The sequence below is a fragment of the Typopeltis vanoorti genome, chromosome 15, assembly GCF_054136105.1.
Source record: "Typopeltis vanoorti isolate ZY-2024b chromosome 15, IOZ_Tvanoo_1.0, whole genome shotgun sequence".
NCBI lineage: Eukaryota > Metazoa > Arthropoda > Arachnida > Uropygi > Thelyphonidae > Typopeltis > Typopeltis vanoorti.
This window is the reverse complement of record NC_143563.1, coordinates 78407522-78425242: the sequence shown is the minus strand read 5'-3', so window position 1 is coordinate 78425242 and position 17721 is coordinate 78407522. Positions and strand designations below refer to the sequence as shown.

Here is a 17721-nt window from a genome sequence, read left to right as displayed (position 1 = left end):
CAACACAGTTGTAAAGTCCATAATTTCTAAAATGAATGCTGATCACCGTGTAACACTAAAAGAAAGGGGCCAGCAGAATAAAATATACAGTTCAATGCTTCTATAGACAAGGGGATGGAAAACATGATGGGGATAGTATGCATTGTCAAATGAGCACAATGAGTGGAGGGCAGGTAATTATTACTGGGGATTTCAACTATGGAAACAAAGATTGGAAGGAGGAGAGGATATGTGGTAATCTAACCAATGATAATCTAATCTCACCAAAAAGCGTAAACCCTTTCTGCTTCTCACAACAGCATGCGTGAAGCATAGCAATTGTTCTTTCGACCTTGATGCTTTCGATATTTAAAATTATATTAATTTATAAAGTATTCAAAGTTATCCTACAATTAATTGCACTGGACCAATTAATGTGAGTGCTGTTGCGCTATACACTCTTAAAACTTTCATATGTCAATAAAAATCTAATCGTACAGTCAATTCGACATGATTTTGTAGCATGGGGTGCATAAACTATGACAGCACACCCAACCTACATGGACATAAGAAATCACCGGTACTCCATATATTTAAAAATATCAATGCAAATGTGCCCAGAAAGTATGCCAGCTCATGTGCTACGAGAATATGCAAGTGAAGTTGCACTGCATCTGATGAAGTTGTTTGTTTTAAGTCTCAGCTCTGGCAAGGTTCTAAGAGAGTGGAAAGAGGATAAAATAGTTCCATTAATAAAGACAGCTCTAAGACAAAAGTAGCAAATTACAGACCAATTAGTATCTCTGGAGTGGTGGTTAAAATATTGGAAAATTTGGTTAAAATAAAATTCAGAAATGGGTCAACAGGAATATGAGACTTTATAGGAGGCAGCATGGCTTCATAAAAGGTAGGTCCTGCCTCAGAAATTTACTCACATTTTATAATAAGGAGAAAGCAGAATAGGATAAAGAAAATGGCTACACCATGATATTGCTGGACTTTGCAAGGGCATTTGACAGAATACAACATAGAAAACTATTCCATAAGTTGGAGCAAATAGATAAGAAGCTGGTGGCATGCATACACCACCCCCTGATGTCTAATAGACAGATATAAGAGGATGGTGTATGATGGAGTAGAATCAAGGCAAATGAGAGTGACTAGTGACGTGCACCATGGCTCTGTACTAGGACCACTACTCTATAATTTGTATATTAATGATGTAACAGAATATGTGAAGGGGGACATTCGGCTGTTTTATGATGCAAAACTGATTTGGTGGGTGATTTGACACTTCCTTTATAATTACATCCTCTGATGAGATGACCGAATCCAAGACTCGCAATCCTTGTGTGCCCTCTGTTACATATTGTCTGAGGTAGTTATCCCTCAAAAACTCAAGAAACTCATTTTCTTTACTTCCAGTTGCTATCTCTTCATTCCAGTCTATATTGCCATAATTAAAATCACCCATAATGATCACTCTTTTCTTATTAGCTTGGCTAATTTAATTATACATTTCATAGTCACTACCATCCACATTTCCTGGTCTATAACAACATCCAACCAAGTATTTCATTCCATTCACCTCTATCTCACACCATACTGCCTCAAAACCACCGGTACTATTTCCCTTGTGCACCTCTACTTTGTATGGACATAACTCTTTCTCTATCATCAATAGCACTCCCTCCCTTTTTACTCCTTCTATCCTCACAAAACACATCATATCCTTCCATCTCTATTCCTGTCAGGATGTCGTCCTCATCAAACCATGTCTCACTTATTCCAACAATTTTTGGGTGCAACCATTTCATCTGCCTTGTTTCTTACATTTCTAGCATTTGTATACAAACACAACTCATTCCTAGATCTACAGCTAGTTCCACTGATACCACTCATTCAATGTGATCTCTCCATGCTCAACTGGGGCCATGAAAGCGTGCTAGATCTGTTTGAAAGAAGAGTCCTCAGATATATTTTTGGGGCAGTACAAGAGAATGGTGTGTGGAGGAAAAGATATAACCATGAACTACACAGATTATTTAATGAGCCAGACATTATTAAGTACATAAAAATAAATAGATTAAGTTGGTCTGGACACATTATATGCATGGATAGTAATAGAATAGTTAAGATGATGTTTAATACTAAGCCTGAAGGGAAAAAAAAAATTGGAAGACCTAAATTAAAATGGGAAGATGGAGTGATGCAAGATATTATGGTTTTAGGAGTCAAAAATTGGAGGAGTTTGGCATTGAATAAGGAAGGCTGGCAGAAGTTTCTGAAGAAGGCCAGGGCACATGTAGGGATATCGAGCCAATGATGATTAGATTATGTCTTTTGATATGTGTGTGATAAACACTGAGCAAACATAAACCTAAGTTTCTATACTCCAACACTTGCTCTGCAGTTCCTGTCATCACTTCTTCTCCTGAGTTGATTCTTGTCCTAATTAAATCTATATATTCAAAACCAGTTAGGAAGCAAGTCCCAGTCTCATTCTTGATCTGCTGATGGTGAGAGGGAACATTTTTAAATTCTTGTAATGCAGCTCCATCAACTAACTGAATAGTGCAAATATGTGTATGGTACTAATGCAAGTTACTAATATGTGTATAGTGTACATGTATCAGTACCATGGGTGAGCTAAGAATTTTTTTTTTCATTTTTTTAAAAGTTCAGGATTAGAAATTTAAACCAAACTTAAAATTTTAACAAATCTTTTTTCCTTGATAAAACTTAAACTTAGAATCACTTAAATGCAGAAACAATTAAGAAGATTTACTGCTACTGTCATAATTTAGCTTACTTTCATAAATAAACTGCAAATAGGAACTTCATTAAATATATATATATATATATATATAAAAAAAAAAATTGCTAGCAAAAATATCATGCCATGATATAGGCATTGCTTCTTCTCTATTGATAATCTTCTATAGTTGTAATGTTAAAAAAAAGTTGCAACAGTATATCATGTATATAACTAATAAACATATACACATATATATATATATATACATATATATAAAAACCGACATACTCACTCTAGCTTGATGAACTCCTGAGCATCATTCTGCCAAATATATTTCAATTTTTTGTTATAAAAATATGTATGTTGTCTGAGAAATAAATCTCCTTTAGGAGGATGAAATACTTTCTCAACATATTCTTGTTTGTAGGAATCCTAATTTAATAATAAAAAAAAAAAAAGAAAAAACAAATATATAAAAGTATGGTGTTTTAGCAGAATGAAAAATGTTAATTTTTCATTATTTTCATTCTAATTTACAGCAGAAAATTTTCTCTTTTGGTTAGTATATTATAGTACACAATAAATTATATTTTTGGTCTTATCCATATGTAAAGAGAAGTCTGCATACTCATATACTCATGAATATAAAATAATTGCTAACTATTAATTAGATTAATGATGCTAACATTTCTCTGTTAGCAAGTTCAGAGCAGAGACAATGAGTAAGATGCCAGTTTAAAACAAATGACTACAAATTAGAAAGGTATTTGTGTATGAATGTAATAGTCATTGCAGGATATGGGGAAGGATAACATGGCCTGCATTTATTGGTGGCAAAAAAAAATAATAATAATATTACATGTTCTTATTACAGATAACTGATGCATTGCAGAAAAGGAAATACTGGGCTTCAAAATTAGTGGTAGCCGTGGGCACAAATGACTTGGTTGGGGAGAAAAAGAATGTAATGTTGATAGAAACTTGAGAATTCATTTTTGAAAATTATGGAGACAACTACTGTGTTTGAATAAAAACTTTAGTTTAATATAACTAAAATCTACATTCGACGTTTCAACCTTTATGTCAAGGTCATCTTCTGGAGCGTACAAATATACACAGGAAACAAGCTATACTACAATCAAACTGGTTCGTTAAAAACACTGACCAACTGCTACCACAATTGTTGGCCTGACCTCTGGTGAAAAAAAAAAATAAAAAATAAAAAAATAAAATAAATAAATAAATAAATAAATAAAATAAAAAATTATACATCAATGCTAGAGTCCTATTATTAGTGTTGTCTAATATATATATATATTAACATCATTCCAGCCAGTTGGTATGGAATGGTTTCTAATACTAGTTACGGATTGGCTAGAGTCCTGACTTATGCTGGATCTTTCATATTAGGTAGGCTGAATGTGTGCCATCCAGATCCTTGGAATTTTCATGCCATCTTTGTTATTGATATTTGGGTGGTTTATCAGGATTTTGCAGGATTCCTTAAATTACCCTTCGTACCAGGTTTTTGTGCAGTGTAAGGAGCAGGTGCTTTTCCAGTTGATTTGGTGTAAGGTGTTGAGTGCGTGGTCTGAGAGGCCTGTTTCACCATAATGGTTATATTTAATGCGTCTAATGTGTTCTTTCTTGAGTATAGGGATTGTCTGTCCTGTTTCACCAATGTACGGTGACATGAATATACACAGGAAATGAATATATATCCGTTGCACCTGTAACGGTAAGTTACAGGTGCAACGGATGCAATAGACTCCAGGATGTGCTAATGGGAGGAGAGGTCCTCTAAGGATCTGAATATGGTTTTAAGTTTAGTGGGTGGTTTAAAGTTGGCATTAAGGTTATAATGTTGTAGGATTCTGTTGATTTTTTCTGATAACCCTTTAATGTATGGGATGGCTATGGTTTTACTGTAATCTAGATTCGTTTTTGTTGTAGTTTTATAGAGTATTTTATTAACAGTATTTTTGTTATAAACATTATTTATGAATGTGTCACTAATGATTTTTAGTTCTTTTCATTTGAATATTTCATTTGAAGTAGTTTATTGCCAGAGGACAATCACTGATTACATATATGTGACACAGTTATATAGGCAATCAGGGTCTTTATGGAACTTTTCTAATTTTTTTTTTGTTGTTGTTAATTAAAAATACTGAAAATATATATAAAATTAATTTTAAAAAATAGAAAAAAATACTTAGCCCACATACTATTTTTGTGTTTTACTGATATATGTTTGAGTATTAAAGAATGCTAATTCTAACATGACTGACCCTCTCTACACCACTATTAATGTGAATACAAACTGCAAAATGTCAGAAAATTTGCATTTTCTACCTATACATGGTCAGTTCTATTAGAATTAAGTCATGTATAGCCTATGCAGCTCTCTCCTACACCCTCTCAACATTATTTTTTTTTTTTTTATGCAGTTCAAACCACAAGAAAGGTTTTTGGAAAATATATTCATACCATGTATGGGATAAGTTTTTTTTTTCGTTTTTTTTTATTAATTTTATTTTTTTTTTTCAGTATTTTTATTTATTTTTTATATACTTGCAACATGGCCAGCAATCCTGCTCTTGAGAAGTCAAACATGGAACATTTTCAAGCAACTCCAGGACTTTAATATGAGGAGCAGCAGTCTCACACCAGGCAATGAAATTCATCTCCCACCTAAGGACATTCACTAACAGCTATGCCTATTAGCTGGAGAGCAAATATGCTAACCACTCAACCAAAGAGGCCAGCATCAATAGTGTTAATTATAAAGCCCATTAAAACTAATTGAATCAATATACAAAGAAAGTAAGTTTGAAATGGTTTTAATTCAGGAAATGTACTATAAAAGATATGTAAAATGTTCAATGAAATATTATTCTTTGTAAGTTGTTGTGTTCAGCAAAAAGGAATTTCCTTTGTTAATATAATGTGGCACGAGTCAGCAAATTTATGGTAAGATTAGTAAAAAACAAAGAGGATTACCACTAGAGAAAAGTTACAGAAACTTTTCGAAAAAGTTCGAAAAGCGTGCAAATGTGAAAACAAAGGAAATCTAGGCCTACATAAGGGACCCAGTCAGCAAGCAAAATTATCTACAGGATTCTCAATGCTTACTCTTGGCTGTGATCACTGCCGTTCTCGGTCAGGAAAAGAAAGAGAAGCTTCATTGGTCCATGTTTTCAGTTCTCAAGGCATTCTCTAATCTGAAGATCTCTGCTATTCATGATCGAGAGAGAGAAAAGGGAACAGTTATCCTCCACAATACGAGGGAGACATTATGTCAGGCTGTTAGGAAAGAAAAGAGCAACACAGTGAGTGAAGTTAATGTGGATTGTTTGTGAGAAGGAAACTTGTAACTGTATTTCTGAAAATATGTATAGAGAATGCATGAATCTATTGTGTGTAATATGCCAATGAGACATTGTATAAGTAAGAGTAATTTAAGCTTGACCCGTGTGTCTCATTATTGCATAATGTTATGTTTAAGTCATATGATAACTCAGAACTAGCGTTTAGAAGAATAAGGAATTTGTATCTATCTAATGTGTAATGTATCTATCGTAAATATTCTTTGGATTTTAATAAATGGTTTGTAAACAACATACTGAGCTGTGAAGTATCAATACACTATCTCCAAAAAATTTAAACCTGTGTGCGAGTAATATGTACGATTTTTATTTAAATGATATGTCTGACTAAAGAAAAAATTAAGTTAAAGCAGGGAATGTTCGTGGAAAGGCTTAGACGTTGGTTATGCATTTTCACTATATAATTTAAGGAAATTACAACGTACTAGGATATACATTAAAATAAATTTTAATATATTTCAATATTTCGGCAACGTCATGTTGCCATTTTCAAGAACTTAAGTACAAGACACGTGCATGCAAGCACAACAAAACAGTAAGTGAGGAAGAAGTAGGAAGCTATTATTTCTCCTAAAGTCCTGATTGTGCCCTCTAGCAGGCAATGTTGGTATTCTTGGGTGATTGGGCTGAAGATCTTCTGATGTAGGTTTCCCAAATTTAAGGAAGTCTCATGAGACTTCCCAAATTTAAGGAAGTCTCATGCAGCCAAATTTGTTGAGGTTTGGATCGTTTCTTAGGGCTGAAGCTGATCCCATGAAAAGCCTTTCATATCTGTATTTGCTACGGTGTATTATCCTGGCTCTCTTCCACCGTATTCTATGGCAGGTATCCAGCGCATGGTCAGCAAGACCAGAGTGGCTGTATTGGTGAAAACAGATGTAATCCTTGTGTTCTGAAATTCTGATATTTGCTGTCCTGCCTGTTTGGCCAAAGTAGGACAGATTACAGCTGCAAGGGACCTGGTATACATCAGGTAGGTCTAAGGGGGAGGTTGGTCTTTAGTAGAGTGGATAAGGGATGCCAATTTTTTATATGGTCTGTAACAAGAAGTTATGTTTTTTTAAGATTTTTGTGATTTTTTCTGAGGTGCCTCAGATGTAGGGTATGGTGATGGATTTAGAGTAATCCTTGTTGTGAGGCGGGGGGGAAGGTTGTGGTTTACTGGTTTCAATATTTTTTGGATTTTTTTTTGGGGGGGGGGTTGGATGTAGCCATTGGCTGAGAAAGTGTTGAGAATGTGGTTTAGTTTGGTGGTTAGGGCATTGTCATTCGAGCAGATAAGTTTAGCCCTGTTGTGTATTATTATTATTATTATTATTATTATTCAGGCCTCCAAGGAGTCAAAAGACTCATCGAGGGAGGTCCTTCCTAAGACATAAAGTCTGTCAAGACTCATCGAGGGGAGGTCCCCCCCCTGACTCCATATTGTTGTGAGGAGGGGTGGTGGGATTGTTGGTGAATGTATCTGCCTGTATGGGTGGGTTTTCTATATACTGAGAAAACCAAGGTTCCATCAGGCTGGCGGGTGACTAGTGTATCTAAGAAAGGAATGCAGTTGTTTTTTTCCTCCTCCCCCCCCAAAAAAATCCAAAAAATATTGAAACCAGTAAACCACAACCTTCCTCCCCCTCACAACAAGGAATACTCTAAATCCATCACCATATCCTACATCCGAGGCACCTCTGAAAAAATCACAAAAATCTTAAAAAAGCATGACTTAACTTCTTGTTACAGACCACATAAAAAATTGGCATCCCTTATCCGCTCTACTAAAGACCAACCTCCCTCCCCCTAGACCTACCTGGTGTATACCAAGTCCCTTGCAGCTGTAAGCTGTCCTACTTTGGCCAAAACAGGCAGGACAGCAAATATCAGAATTTCAGAACACAAGGACTACATCCGTTTTCACCAATACAGCCACTCTGGTCTTGCTGACCATGCGCTGGATACATGCCATAGAATACAGTGGAAGAGAGCCAGGATAATACACTGTAGCAAATACAGATATGAAAGGCTTTTCGTGGAATCAGCTTCAGCCCTAAGAAACGATCCAAACCTCAACAAATTTGGCTGCATGAGACTTCCTCAAATTTGGGAAACCTACATCAGTCCAATTGCCCAAGAATACCAACATTGCCCACTAGAGGGCACAATCAGGACTTTGTGAAATAATAGCTTCCTACTTCTTCCTCACTTACTGTTTTGTTGTGCCTGCATGCACGTGTCTTTCACTTAAGTTTTTGAAAATGGCAACGTGATGTTGCCGAAATATTGAAATATATTAAAATTTATTTTAATGTATATCCTAGTACGTTGTATCCTTAAATTATATAGTGAAAATGCAGGGAATGAGAATACAATTTGGATACCTGTATTATCCTTGAATAATGTCTTATACTCTCATTCTCAATATACAGTCTAACTGGTGTATTCGATAAATAAATTTGCTAGATTACAGAGTGTGAGAGATAATATATAGCATAAGCATATACATGGTGGCAGTCAGAAGTTAAGATGGCCAACCATAATAATGAAAGACAAGTGTAGTAAAGACAAAAGCAAAGCAAGATAATTAGATACAGATAAATTGCGCAGTTGACATAATCAACATAACATTTTTACAGTAGGACCTCATTTCAATACAATGACTGCACCTACAGGAAATACCTTCCACAAGTGTATGATAAGCAATGGGAATTTTGGACCATTCTTCCTGTAGGCATGTAATGAGGTCATGGAATGTTGTGGGGATGGACATCCTTTCACCTCACCCATCACTCCAGTTCATCCCACAGATGTTCAATAGAGTTAAGATCAGGACCCTTTAGAGGTCAGTCAAGTGTGGTGAAATTCATGTTCACAAACCATGCAGTTACAGCAACACAGCCTTATGACACAGTGGATTGTTTTGCTGAAAGAGACAACATCAGTTCTGTACAAACTCCACAAATAGGAAGCAATGCATTGATTGTCCAGAAGCAAAGGGGTCCACTGACTTCTTTCCAAGTAGTGTCTAAGCAAGTCGAAAAAGTGAGAAATACAAAGGGAAGGGGGGGGGGAATATGAACTGACACATTGAAAAGTTTTAATCTCAAATCATCTGCAATATATTTTAATTTTTAAGCAATTGATTCCCTTATCCATATACATCAAAACATAATGAAAGTATAATTGTCTTTTTTTTCAAATCTTATCAGTAAATAATTTTCATCAAAAATAGTTTGGAAAATGGACTGTTCCATTCTATGTTAACAGTGTGCTCCATGATGCAACAGTCTTATTTCAAAACAACATATAGAATTGCATTTATCATTAGCTCTGCTCTAACATCTTGATAATCTTCCATAGTTGAAGCTGTTTTTTTTATAAAACAAATTGCAGGATATTTTTTCACTTAGTTGCGTTGTAGGTTAGATCAGAAATTAGTTGCCATAGAATGCAAAATATGACAGTATCAAAAAAAAAAGTAATGAAAACCACAATAAATTCTGTTTCCTAAAAACTTTTTTTTTCTCACATAACATACCTGATGTGATATACACTATTTTACCAATAGCGATCTTATTAGCATATATTTTGCTCTTGGCGACTTTTATCATAGACAGATGACAGAAAACTTTGTGTAGCGATATAGCTATGTTTTTGGCACCCTTGGCATATTCATAATTATGGGTTTTTTATTTATTTTTTTTTAATGTGACTATGCCTCTGACTGTGTGATGCATTAATAATTTTGCAAAATTAAGAGTGGTCAAGTTATTTTAATGTGCCATCCCAAATGTCAGAACATAATCAGAATCACCAAGGAAAATAGCTGCATAGCTTGAGTAAATAAAGCTACGAGAATATGAAGTATAAGAAGATAGAAAGATTTTCATATTGGAGAACAACAAAGTAAGAAGACAAATGTTAAAGAGTCAGGCAAAGAAGCATTGAGCTAGAGAAAGTCAAAAAGCTAGGATTCTAGATTTAGTATTTTCTTTCATCATCAAATTAATGACATATACCCTGAAGGGTGTACAAGATAATTATTATTATTATTATGTGACACCTCCAGGAAGACCAAAGACTCATCGAGGGAGAGTGTGTGCAAACAGCATCAAATGATTGATCCCTTCCAACTACTAACCACACTCAAACTTGCTTAACTTTTTTCGTGAGCCATTAGTAGCAGAGGCTCTACCAATCGACTAACCTTTATATTACTACATGAAAAGTTACATTATTACTAACTTCCTATCAATAACTTTCCTTCAGATTAGCCTATCTGTCAAAATGCCAATATTATCAGATCATATATTTCTGTTTTTGAAGGCACGTTTTGATGTATCAATCCATCTAGATCTTGGTCTTCCTATGGTTCTTTTTTTGAGCAATTCCGGCAAAGAACACTTGTTTAACTAATCTTTCCATTCCCATTCTGTTTAAATGGCCATACCACCTGAGATTAGCTCAGCTAACACATTCTTGAATGCCAACAATATCAAGTTCTTTTCTACAACCCTCATTTTTAATATGGTGCTGCAATTGGTGCTATCTATTCAGCCCCCTAATCTTTCTCAGGACTCTCATATCTATGGTCTCCAGTCTCTGATCAAGAGTTTTATTTCTAACCCAGCTCTCAGATCCATAAGTTAAAATTTAACTGTCTTTCTTACAACTAGTTTAGTGTTTTGACCAATCTCTCACTTATCACATGTAAATTGATTAGCTTTGCTAATTCTGTTGCTATTACTAAATTTTATTTGCCATCTTCACTAAAAACTGTGCCTAAATAGCAGAAATGTTTTACTAGTTCTATAGGCTCTATAGGTTCTCCATTCAGATGCAACTAATGTTTTCGATGTATTTCTCATGTAAATGAACAAAGACAATGTATTTTCATTGTCTTTGTTCATTTAATGATGATTTCCATACCAAATTTATTATAGCAGTTATTCAATTAGGACAAGAAATCTTGCAGACTTGTTGTTCTGGATTTATTTAGGAGTATAGCATCATCTCATAAAGTAAAGAGTTGAGATCAACATCTCCAATTTTGATATCAAGTTTAACACCACTTTCCTTTCATAATATGATCCATATTGATGATGAATAACAGTGAAGATAATGTACACACTTGTCACACACACCTGACTTAACATCAAACCATCTTCCTGTATTTCCTTCAGTTCTAACTGCTGATTTGCAACTCAAATAGAGACTACATATTGCTTGATATAATGTCCCATTTACACCATATAACTGGAGTATTCTGAACAGTTTTCCTCTTTGCACCTTCTCATATGCCTTTTCCAGATCTACAGAACTTAAATACAGATCCTTGTAATATATTCCCATGCTTTTTCAACTATTTGTCTTAAAGTGAAAATCTGATCTTGACAACATCTGTTTGGCCCGAACCCAGCTTGTTCCTCTTCAAGCTTCTCCTCCACAATTTTTCTTAACCATTTCTCAAGAACACTTGCATAAATCTTACCAGGAACACTCAATAAAGAAATTCGTCTGCAATGCTCACATTTAGTTTTATCACTTTTTTTCTTTTCTTTTTTTTAAAGATTGGTACGATAAGCAATTTACTCCAATCAACTAGAACTCAATCCTCTAGGCTTTCTGAATTATGCAGTATAGCCACTGTAAAACTTTTATACCTCCATATTTTAGCATTTCTGGTCGAATATCATCTACTCCAGATGCTTTTCCACGTTTCAGCTTTGTGATAGCATTTTGTACTTCAAGTACAGATATATATTCCAGATGGCATTCCTGTTGAGTGTTTTCTACCAACATGCTGTCACAACTCATTCCATTTAGTAATCTTTTAAACAAATTACTCCATACATCAAGAATATCTTTATGCTCAGTTTTCATGTCTCCTTTATCATCTCTAATTCCTTTTATAATACCTATATTCCTTCTAATTCCTTTTATAATATCCTCCATTTCTGATCTTTTTCAATAACTTCCAGAATATTTTACATCACCTTCCTGATATTTATTTTCTATGTTCTTACGAAAGTCTTACTATGACTTTTGTTTAGCTCATTTTACACAATGCTTCGCTTTCTTACATTTTTCTGTATTCCTATAAGCACAACATGACTTACTTGCCAAGAACTTTTAATATGCTTTTTTATTTTCCTTGACTTCCTCTTTAACTTACTGAGTCCACCATGGAGTTCCGATTTTTCTTCTATTCTTACAGATTACCTCACCACATGCCTCTCTGGCTAAGTCAATCAAAGTTTTCTTTAGGGTTTGGCAATGTATCTCCAAGGTTTGGTTTGGTATTCTCTGCTACGGAATGTCTAATCAGAATGTCTAATCACACAAAGGTACAAGTGCCACCTCTGTAGTAGAAAGAATCATACAAAGTGCAGTTTGGCCAAGATATATCATGGATGTTGTTCTTGTTGCTATCTGAGGTTCAGTCAAAAAAAAAAAAAAAAGGTTAAGTTTAAAATAGTGATGTACACTATTAATGTTTGTGTTTATGCTACAGATTCATAAAAGTGCTTCTGGGTATAAAGAACAACAGGAGAAAAAAATTTAATTAACTTATTGAACTTACTAATATTTTGTCGGTTTCTATATAATATCATCAGAGCAAAAATTAAAAATATAGCAAGGCCATAGCATTCAACTACAGTTGTAGAAACAATTCAAATTATAACTGAAAAAGAGATGTCCTCTGGGGGAGGAGGGCAAATAATTTGGAGCAGTTCAGGCTATATTTGCTCCCAGATGGGCTGTTTCCCAGATCTTTGGTAAATTAATGCAGCTGTACTCGTTGAGATTTGGGGAAGGGACTATTTTAAAATCAACATTTCCCAATGATAATTCTGAAATAGTCTTTCGAACCTATAGTGCCTTCTATATAGTGCAGATGTCTTCTTCCATTTAATCCTGTGTGAGGGAATATCCAGGGTATAGTCTGTTAGTCTCATTTTGCCATACATATGATTATAAATGCAAGTTTTGTTCTTCATATTGTGCTTCACAATATTAAATCACACACACAAGGAATCAAAAACAGAATGTCAGATTTCGATGTTTATAAGTTGTAAATATACAGAACCAACACCTAAGTCTATCTCTATGCTGCAAATGTTTGTGAAGTAGATGTGAAAGTGATTTGGGGCAGAATTTGTTTTTTTTTTTGTATCATATATACAGTCGATTCCGCTTAAATGGGACACATTGGAACTAATCCATTTTGGCCCAATTAAGCGGCTGTCCCAATTAAACGAACTAATAATAAATTCTAAAATAAAATATGTAATATGCAGGTAAATGAATAAGTAGGTAAAAAAATAATAATTAGGTACCTGTTTTAATGGTTTATTAAACCAAAATACAGAAAATATTTGTACTATAAATTGTGCAGAAAAAATAATGCATACAAGATAACTTTTATAATTTCAAATTTTAATTCTGCAAAAATGCATCAAGTGTAGCCTGTCTTTTGCTTTTGAAATTTTGCAGTTCTACAAAATCAGCACAGATATTCAGTGCAGATATAGGGCTTCCTTCATTACCTTCCTGCATAAAATAATGCTGTAACCCGACTATAAATTTTTGGCCTCATATTAGTTACAAGCACAGGTGGATTATCATCCTTATCATCGCATTCTTCGTCAAAATTTTGACGTTTGGATTTAATGACTTCAACAATTGCATCTTCAAAGTTTTCATTTTCATCGTAACGTGGTAAATTGTCATCTATTGTTGAAAATTCTTCATTATTCATGATAGGAGCTTGCAGTATGTCTTCATTTTCATCACTATCCAAAATTTCAAGAACCTCCAAAGGTTTTAAACCGCAAACAGCAAAGCAGTTTTGTATTGTGCTGCTTTTTATAGCTCGCCAACTGTCAGAGACAAACTGTATTGCTTGCAAAATGGAAATTTTTGCACTGATCTCTCTGGCTGTTGATGAACTTGTTAATAGGTTTTCATCAATGGATTCCAGTATGTAATTAACCAATTTTCCTCGATACAATGTCATTAAATTTTTTATTATCCCCATGTCCACTGGTTGCACTAAGGATGTTGTATTAGGAGGAAGAAATTCCAGCCTTATATTTTTTAGATTATCTAAATGAGGGTGTGCAGCACAATTATCGAGAAGTAACAAAATTTTCCTCTGCTTACATTGTAATTCTACGTCCCAACTGGTAAGCCAATTCCAAAAAATTTCAGAAGTCATCCATGCATTACTATTGGCATGGTACTCTACTGGTAAACTCTCTATTCTTAACCCCTTAAAGCATCAAGGCTTAGCATTTTTTCCTACGATTAGTAGTTTTCGTTTGTCCATACCCGACATATTTGCACAGCATAACACGGTAATGCAGTTCATTGCCTATTTATACCCTGACAGCGTAATGTGCTTATAACACAGGTAGCCATCTGGCGTAGCACGATAATAGAGGCCGGTTTCATCAGCTTTGTAAATATCATCTGAACAGAAATTCTATAAAAAAGTAAGGATTTTAGTATTTTGCCACTGTCCTTTTTGGCGTGCACTTTTTTTAAATTTGATATTGTGTCTCGCTTTCCATCGAGACAACCAACCAGCAGTTGCTTTAAAATCGTTGTGGTCCAGCTTTTTAGCGATCTCCTCTGACTTCGCCTTCAACACTGGGCCGCTGATATTCACGCCTTGCCTGCTAACTATAGGAAACCATTGATCTAATGTTTCTTCGACTTCTGGATCCTTTCCATCACGCTTTCTTTGGATGTTCCTGGAATTTCTTTCTGTAATGTCCACTCCTCACGCAGTTGAGTTTCTTGTTGTAGGAGACGCGCTATGGTAGATTTTGGTACACCAGTTATATCAGCAAAGTCTACGATGGCTTGTATTTAATGGCTAGCTTTTAATTTTACCCAGCAAAGCAATTTTAATTGACAGTGTAAAATCATTTCTTGGCATCTTGGCAAAGATTTAAAAATTTTAAATAAAATTGACACAATAAATCGATATCGCTAGGTACAGTATATAGTAAGGGTAGATTCTTAAGCAGACGCGTACTTGCCAGACACACGATGAAAGATAACTGATTCGCATCACGCTAGTGTTGCCAAATATTAGTATACGTAGTGTTGCCATATTTTCGAAAAATCCATAAAATATATCAAAATTGCTAAATTCCTTTTCAGCTACTGTCCCAATTAAGCAAAAAGTTGTCCCAATTAAGTGTTTCAATTATGTATTAATATGTTGGTTTGGTTTCTGTTCTTTGAGATTTGGCCCAAAAAAGTGGCTGCCCCAATTAACCGGTGGCCCAATTAAACGGAATTGACTGGATATATATGTAGTATGTAGAAAGTTTTTTACCTTGGTTATACGTTAAAGATATCAAGCAATTTTATAAACTTGGTTTTAATCCTTTTTTCCAAGTAAGCAAACAAGCAGGTAAGTCAAGTTTGCTCTGAAGTATTTTCAGGTCTGAGGCAACTTGTGGTAAAGGTGGAGTAAGCTCTGATCATTTTCCTTAGTATCTCCCATAATGAAAAGCACATCTCCTTGTGGACATGTATGATGCTATGTACTAAGGGAAGGGCCACTACCCAGACCGGTTTTGATCTTTAGTGAGGTGTCATCAGTGGGAGCCAGACCCTGAGATGCCAAGGTTGAAGTAACGCAGAACTTATAAATGTTACCTATACAAGTTGCCACAAGGTGATTTGACCTTATTGAATAAAAATCTCAGGATGAGAGAAAGAGTCAAGAGTCTGAGTCAAGTTTGCCTCAGACCTGAAAATACTTCAGCTGCAAACTTGACTTACCTGCTTGTTTGCTTACTTGAGAAAATGGATTAAAATGAAGTTTATAAAATTGCTTAGCATCTTTAACATATAGTATATCCAAGGTAAAAAACTTTCTGTATCTTTCTCTCATCCTGAGATTTTTATTTAATAAGTTCAAATCACCTTGTGGCAACATGTATAGGTAAAGTTTGTAAGTTCTGCATTACTTCAACCTTGGCATCTCAGGGTCTGGCTCCCACTAATGAGACCTCAATAAAGGTCGAAATCGGTCTGGGTAGTGGCCCTTCCCTTAATGCATAGCATCATACATATCTGCAAGGAGATGTGCTTTGCATTATGGGAGATACTAAGGAAAGTGATCAGAACTTACTTCACCTTTACCACAAGTTGCCTCAGACCTGCTTCAGGGCAAACTTGGTTTACTTGCTTGTTTGCTTACTTGGGAAAAAAGGATTAAAACCAACTTGGTATCTTTAACATATATATATATTTGTGTTTTATGTAAGTGATATTGGTGAATAGTTAATTAAATTTAGTATTCTGGTTCAGAAAATATTATATCACATCAGATCACACATGAGCAATATTAGTTCACACACAAGGAATCAAGGATACTGAAAGCATAGATGATGAAGTGATTTCAATTTTTTTTTTTTTTTTTTTGAGCATTTTTTTTCAAGTTATCTAATATTGGAGGAAAAAATATGAAATCAGTTACTGCAATAAATTTTTGGTGCTCATGGTGTATAAATTGCAACTGTTTGAAACATGGTGCCTGCCTATCTTCTAAAGCAAGTTTATGTAATTTTTTTTTTAAATTCTGACAGTCCTCTCCAAACACTCATACACCTACACCAAAAAAAAATAATAAAGTTGAAAGAAATTATTTTTTGTTTAAATTCTGAACCCAGAGTAGATTCAAAATTAAAAGTATTCAGAATTATGAATTTACATGAAAAAAGAAAACAGACATAATAAAATAACTGCACTAAGTATAACATCACTAATGGTCAAAATTAAGCTCAAGTTCTCATTTTCTAGCTATGTACTATAAACTCCAAAATATCCATGTGGAGTTTACAATACAAAACTAATAACTAATAAGAAAATAAGAACTGTTTTAAGGAGTGTTCTGGAAACCCTGTTGACTAAAGTCTGTTAACCAACTAAAAAAAAATTACATTTATAACAGATGCAAATTTTAAATCCACATATTTGTTTAAATCAATATCGTTAAACATGAAATGAAACTTCTTAAATAAAAAGTAGATATACTCTCCACATTCATTATGATGTCAAACATAGTCAATTAATTATTTGAATTGAGTCATACATAGCAAACTAAATTAAAACTCCTTAAAAGAATAAATGAAAGGTTCTGAGAATGCATACACTGATGTGAATTTATTATTTTTATTTTATAAAAATTATAAATCATCATCATCATCATCAAATTCCTGACATGTAAGCTCTAGGGGGGGAGTGTACAGGTTATGATAGTACTACATGAAAAACTTACATCATTACTAACTTCCTATCTACAATTTTCCTCCAAATCAATATATAAATTATCAGATTTTATATTTCTGTCTTCTAAGGTACTGTTTTCTGTATCAATCCACCTATATCTTGGTCTTCCGCTGAGTCTTTTACCTGCCAGCCTAGCAGAGAACACATGTTTTCCTAATCTTTCCTCTCCCATTCTGTTTATGACCATATCACTTAAGATTAGCTCTGCTAACACATTCCAGGATTCCTAATGTCCTTGTTTTTAATATGATATTCCCATTGATGCCATCTGTTCATGCCCCTAATCTTTCT

General features: G+C 34.4%; 1 protein-coding gene across 3 annotated transcripts in view; it reads right to left on the bottom strand.

Moving 5' to 3' along the window:
- Positions 1-17721, bottom strand: part of LOC150098917 (polyamine-transporting ATPase 13A3-like) — a 434948-nt gene that overhangs the window by 357035 nt on the left and 60192 nt on the right. For all 3 annotated transcript variants that reach the window (XM_090404645.1, XM_090404644.1, XM_090404646.1), the window contains one exon: positions 3030-3169. In XM_090404645.1, the coding sequence (XP_090260771.1) occupies positions 3030-3169 (140 nt within the window). The remainder of the gene's footprint in view (positions 1-3029; positions 3170-17721) is intronic.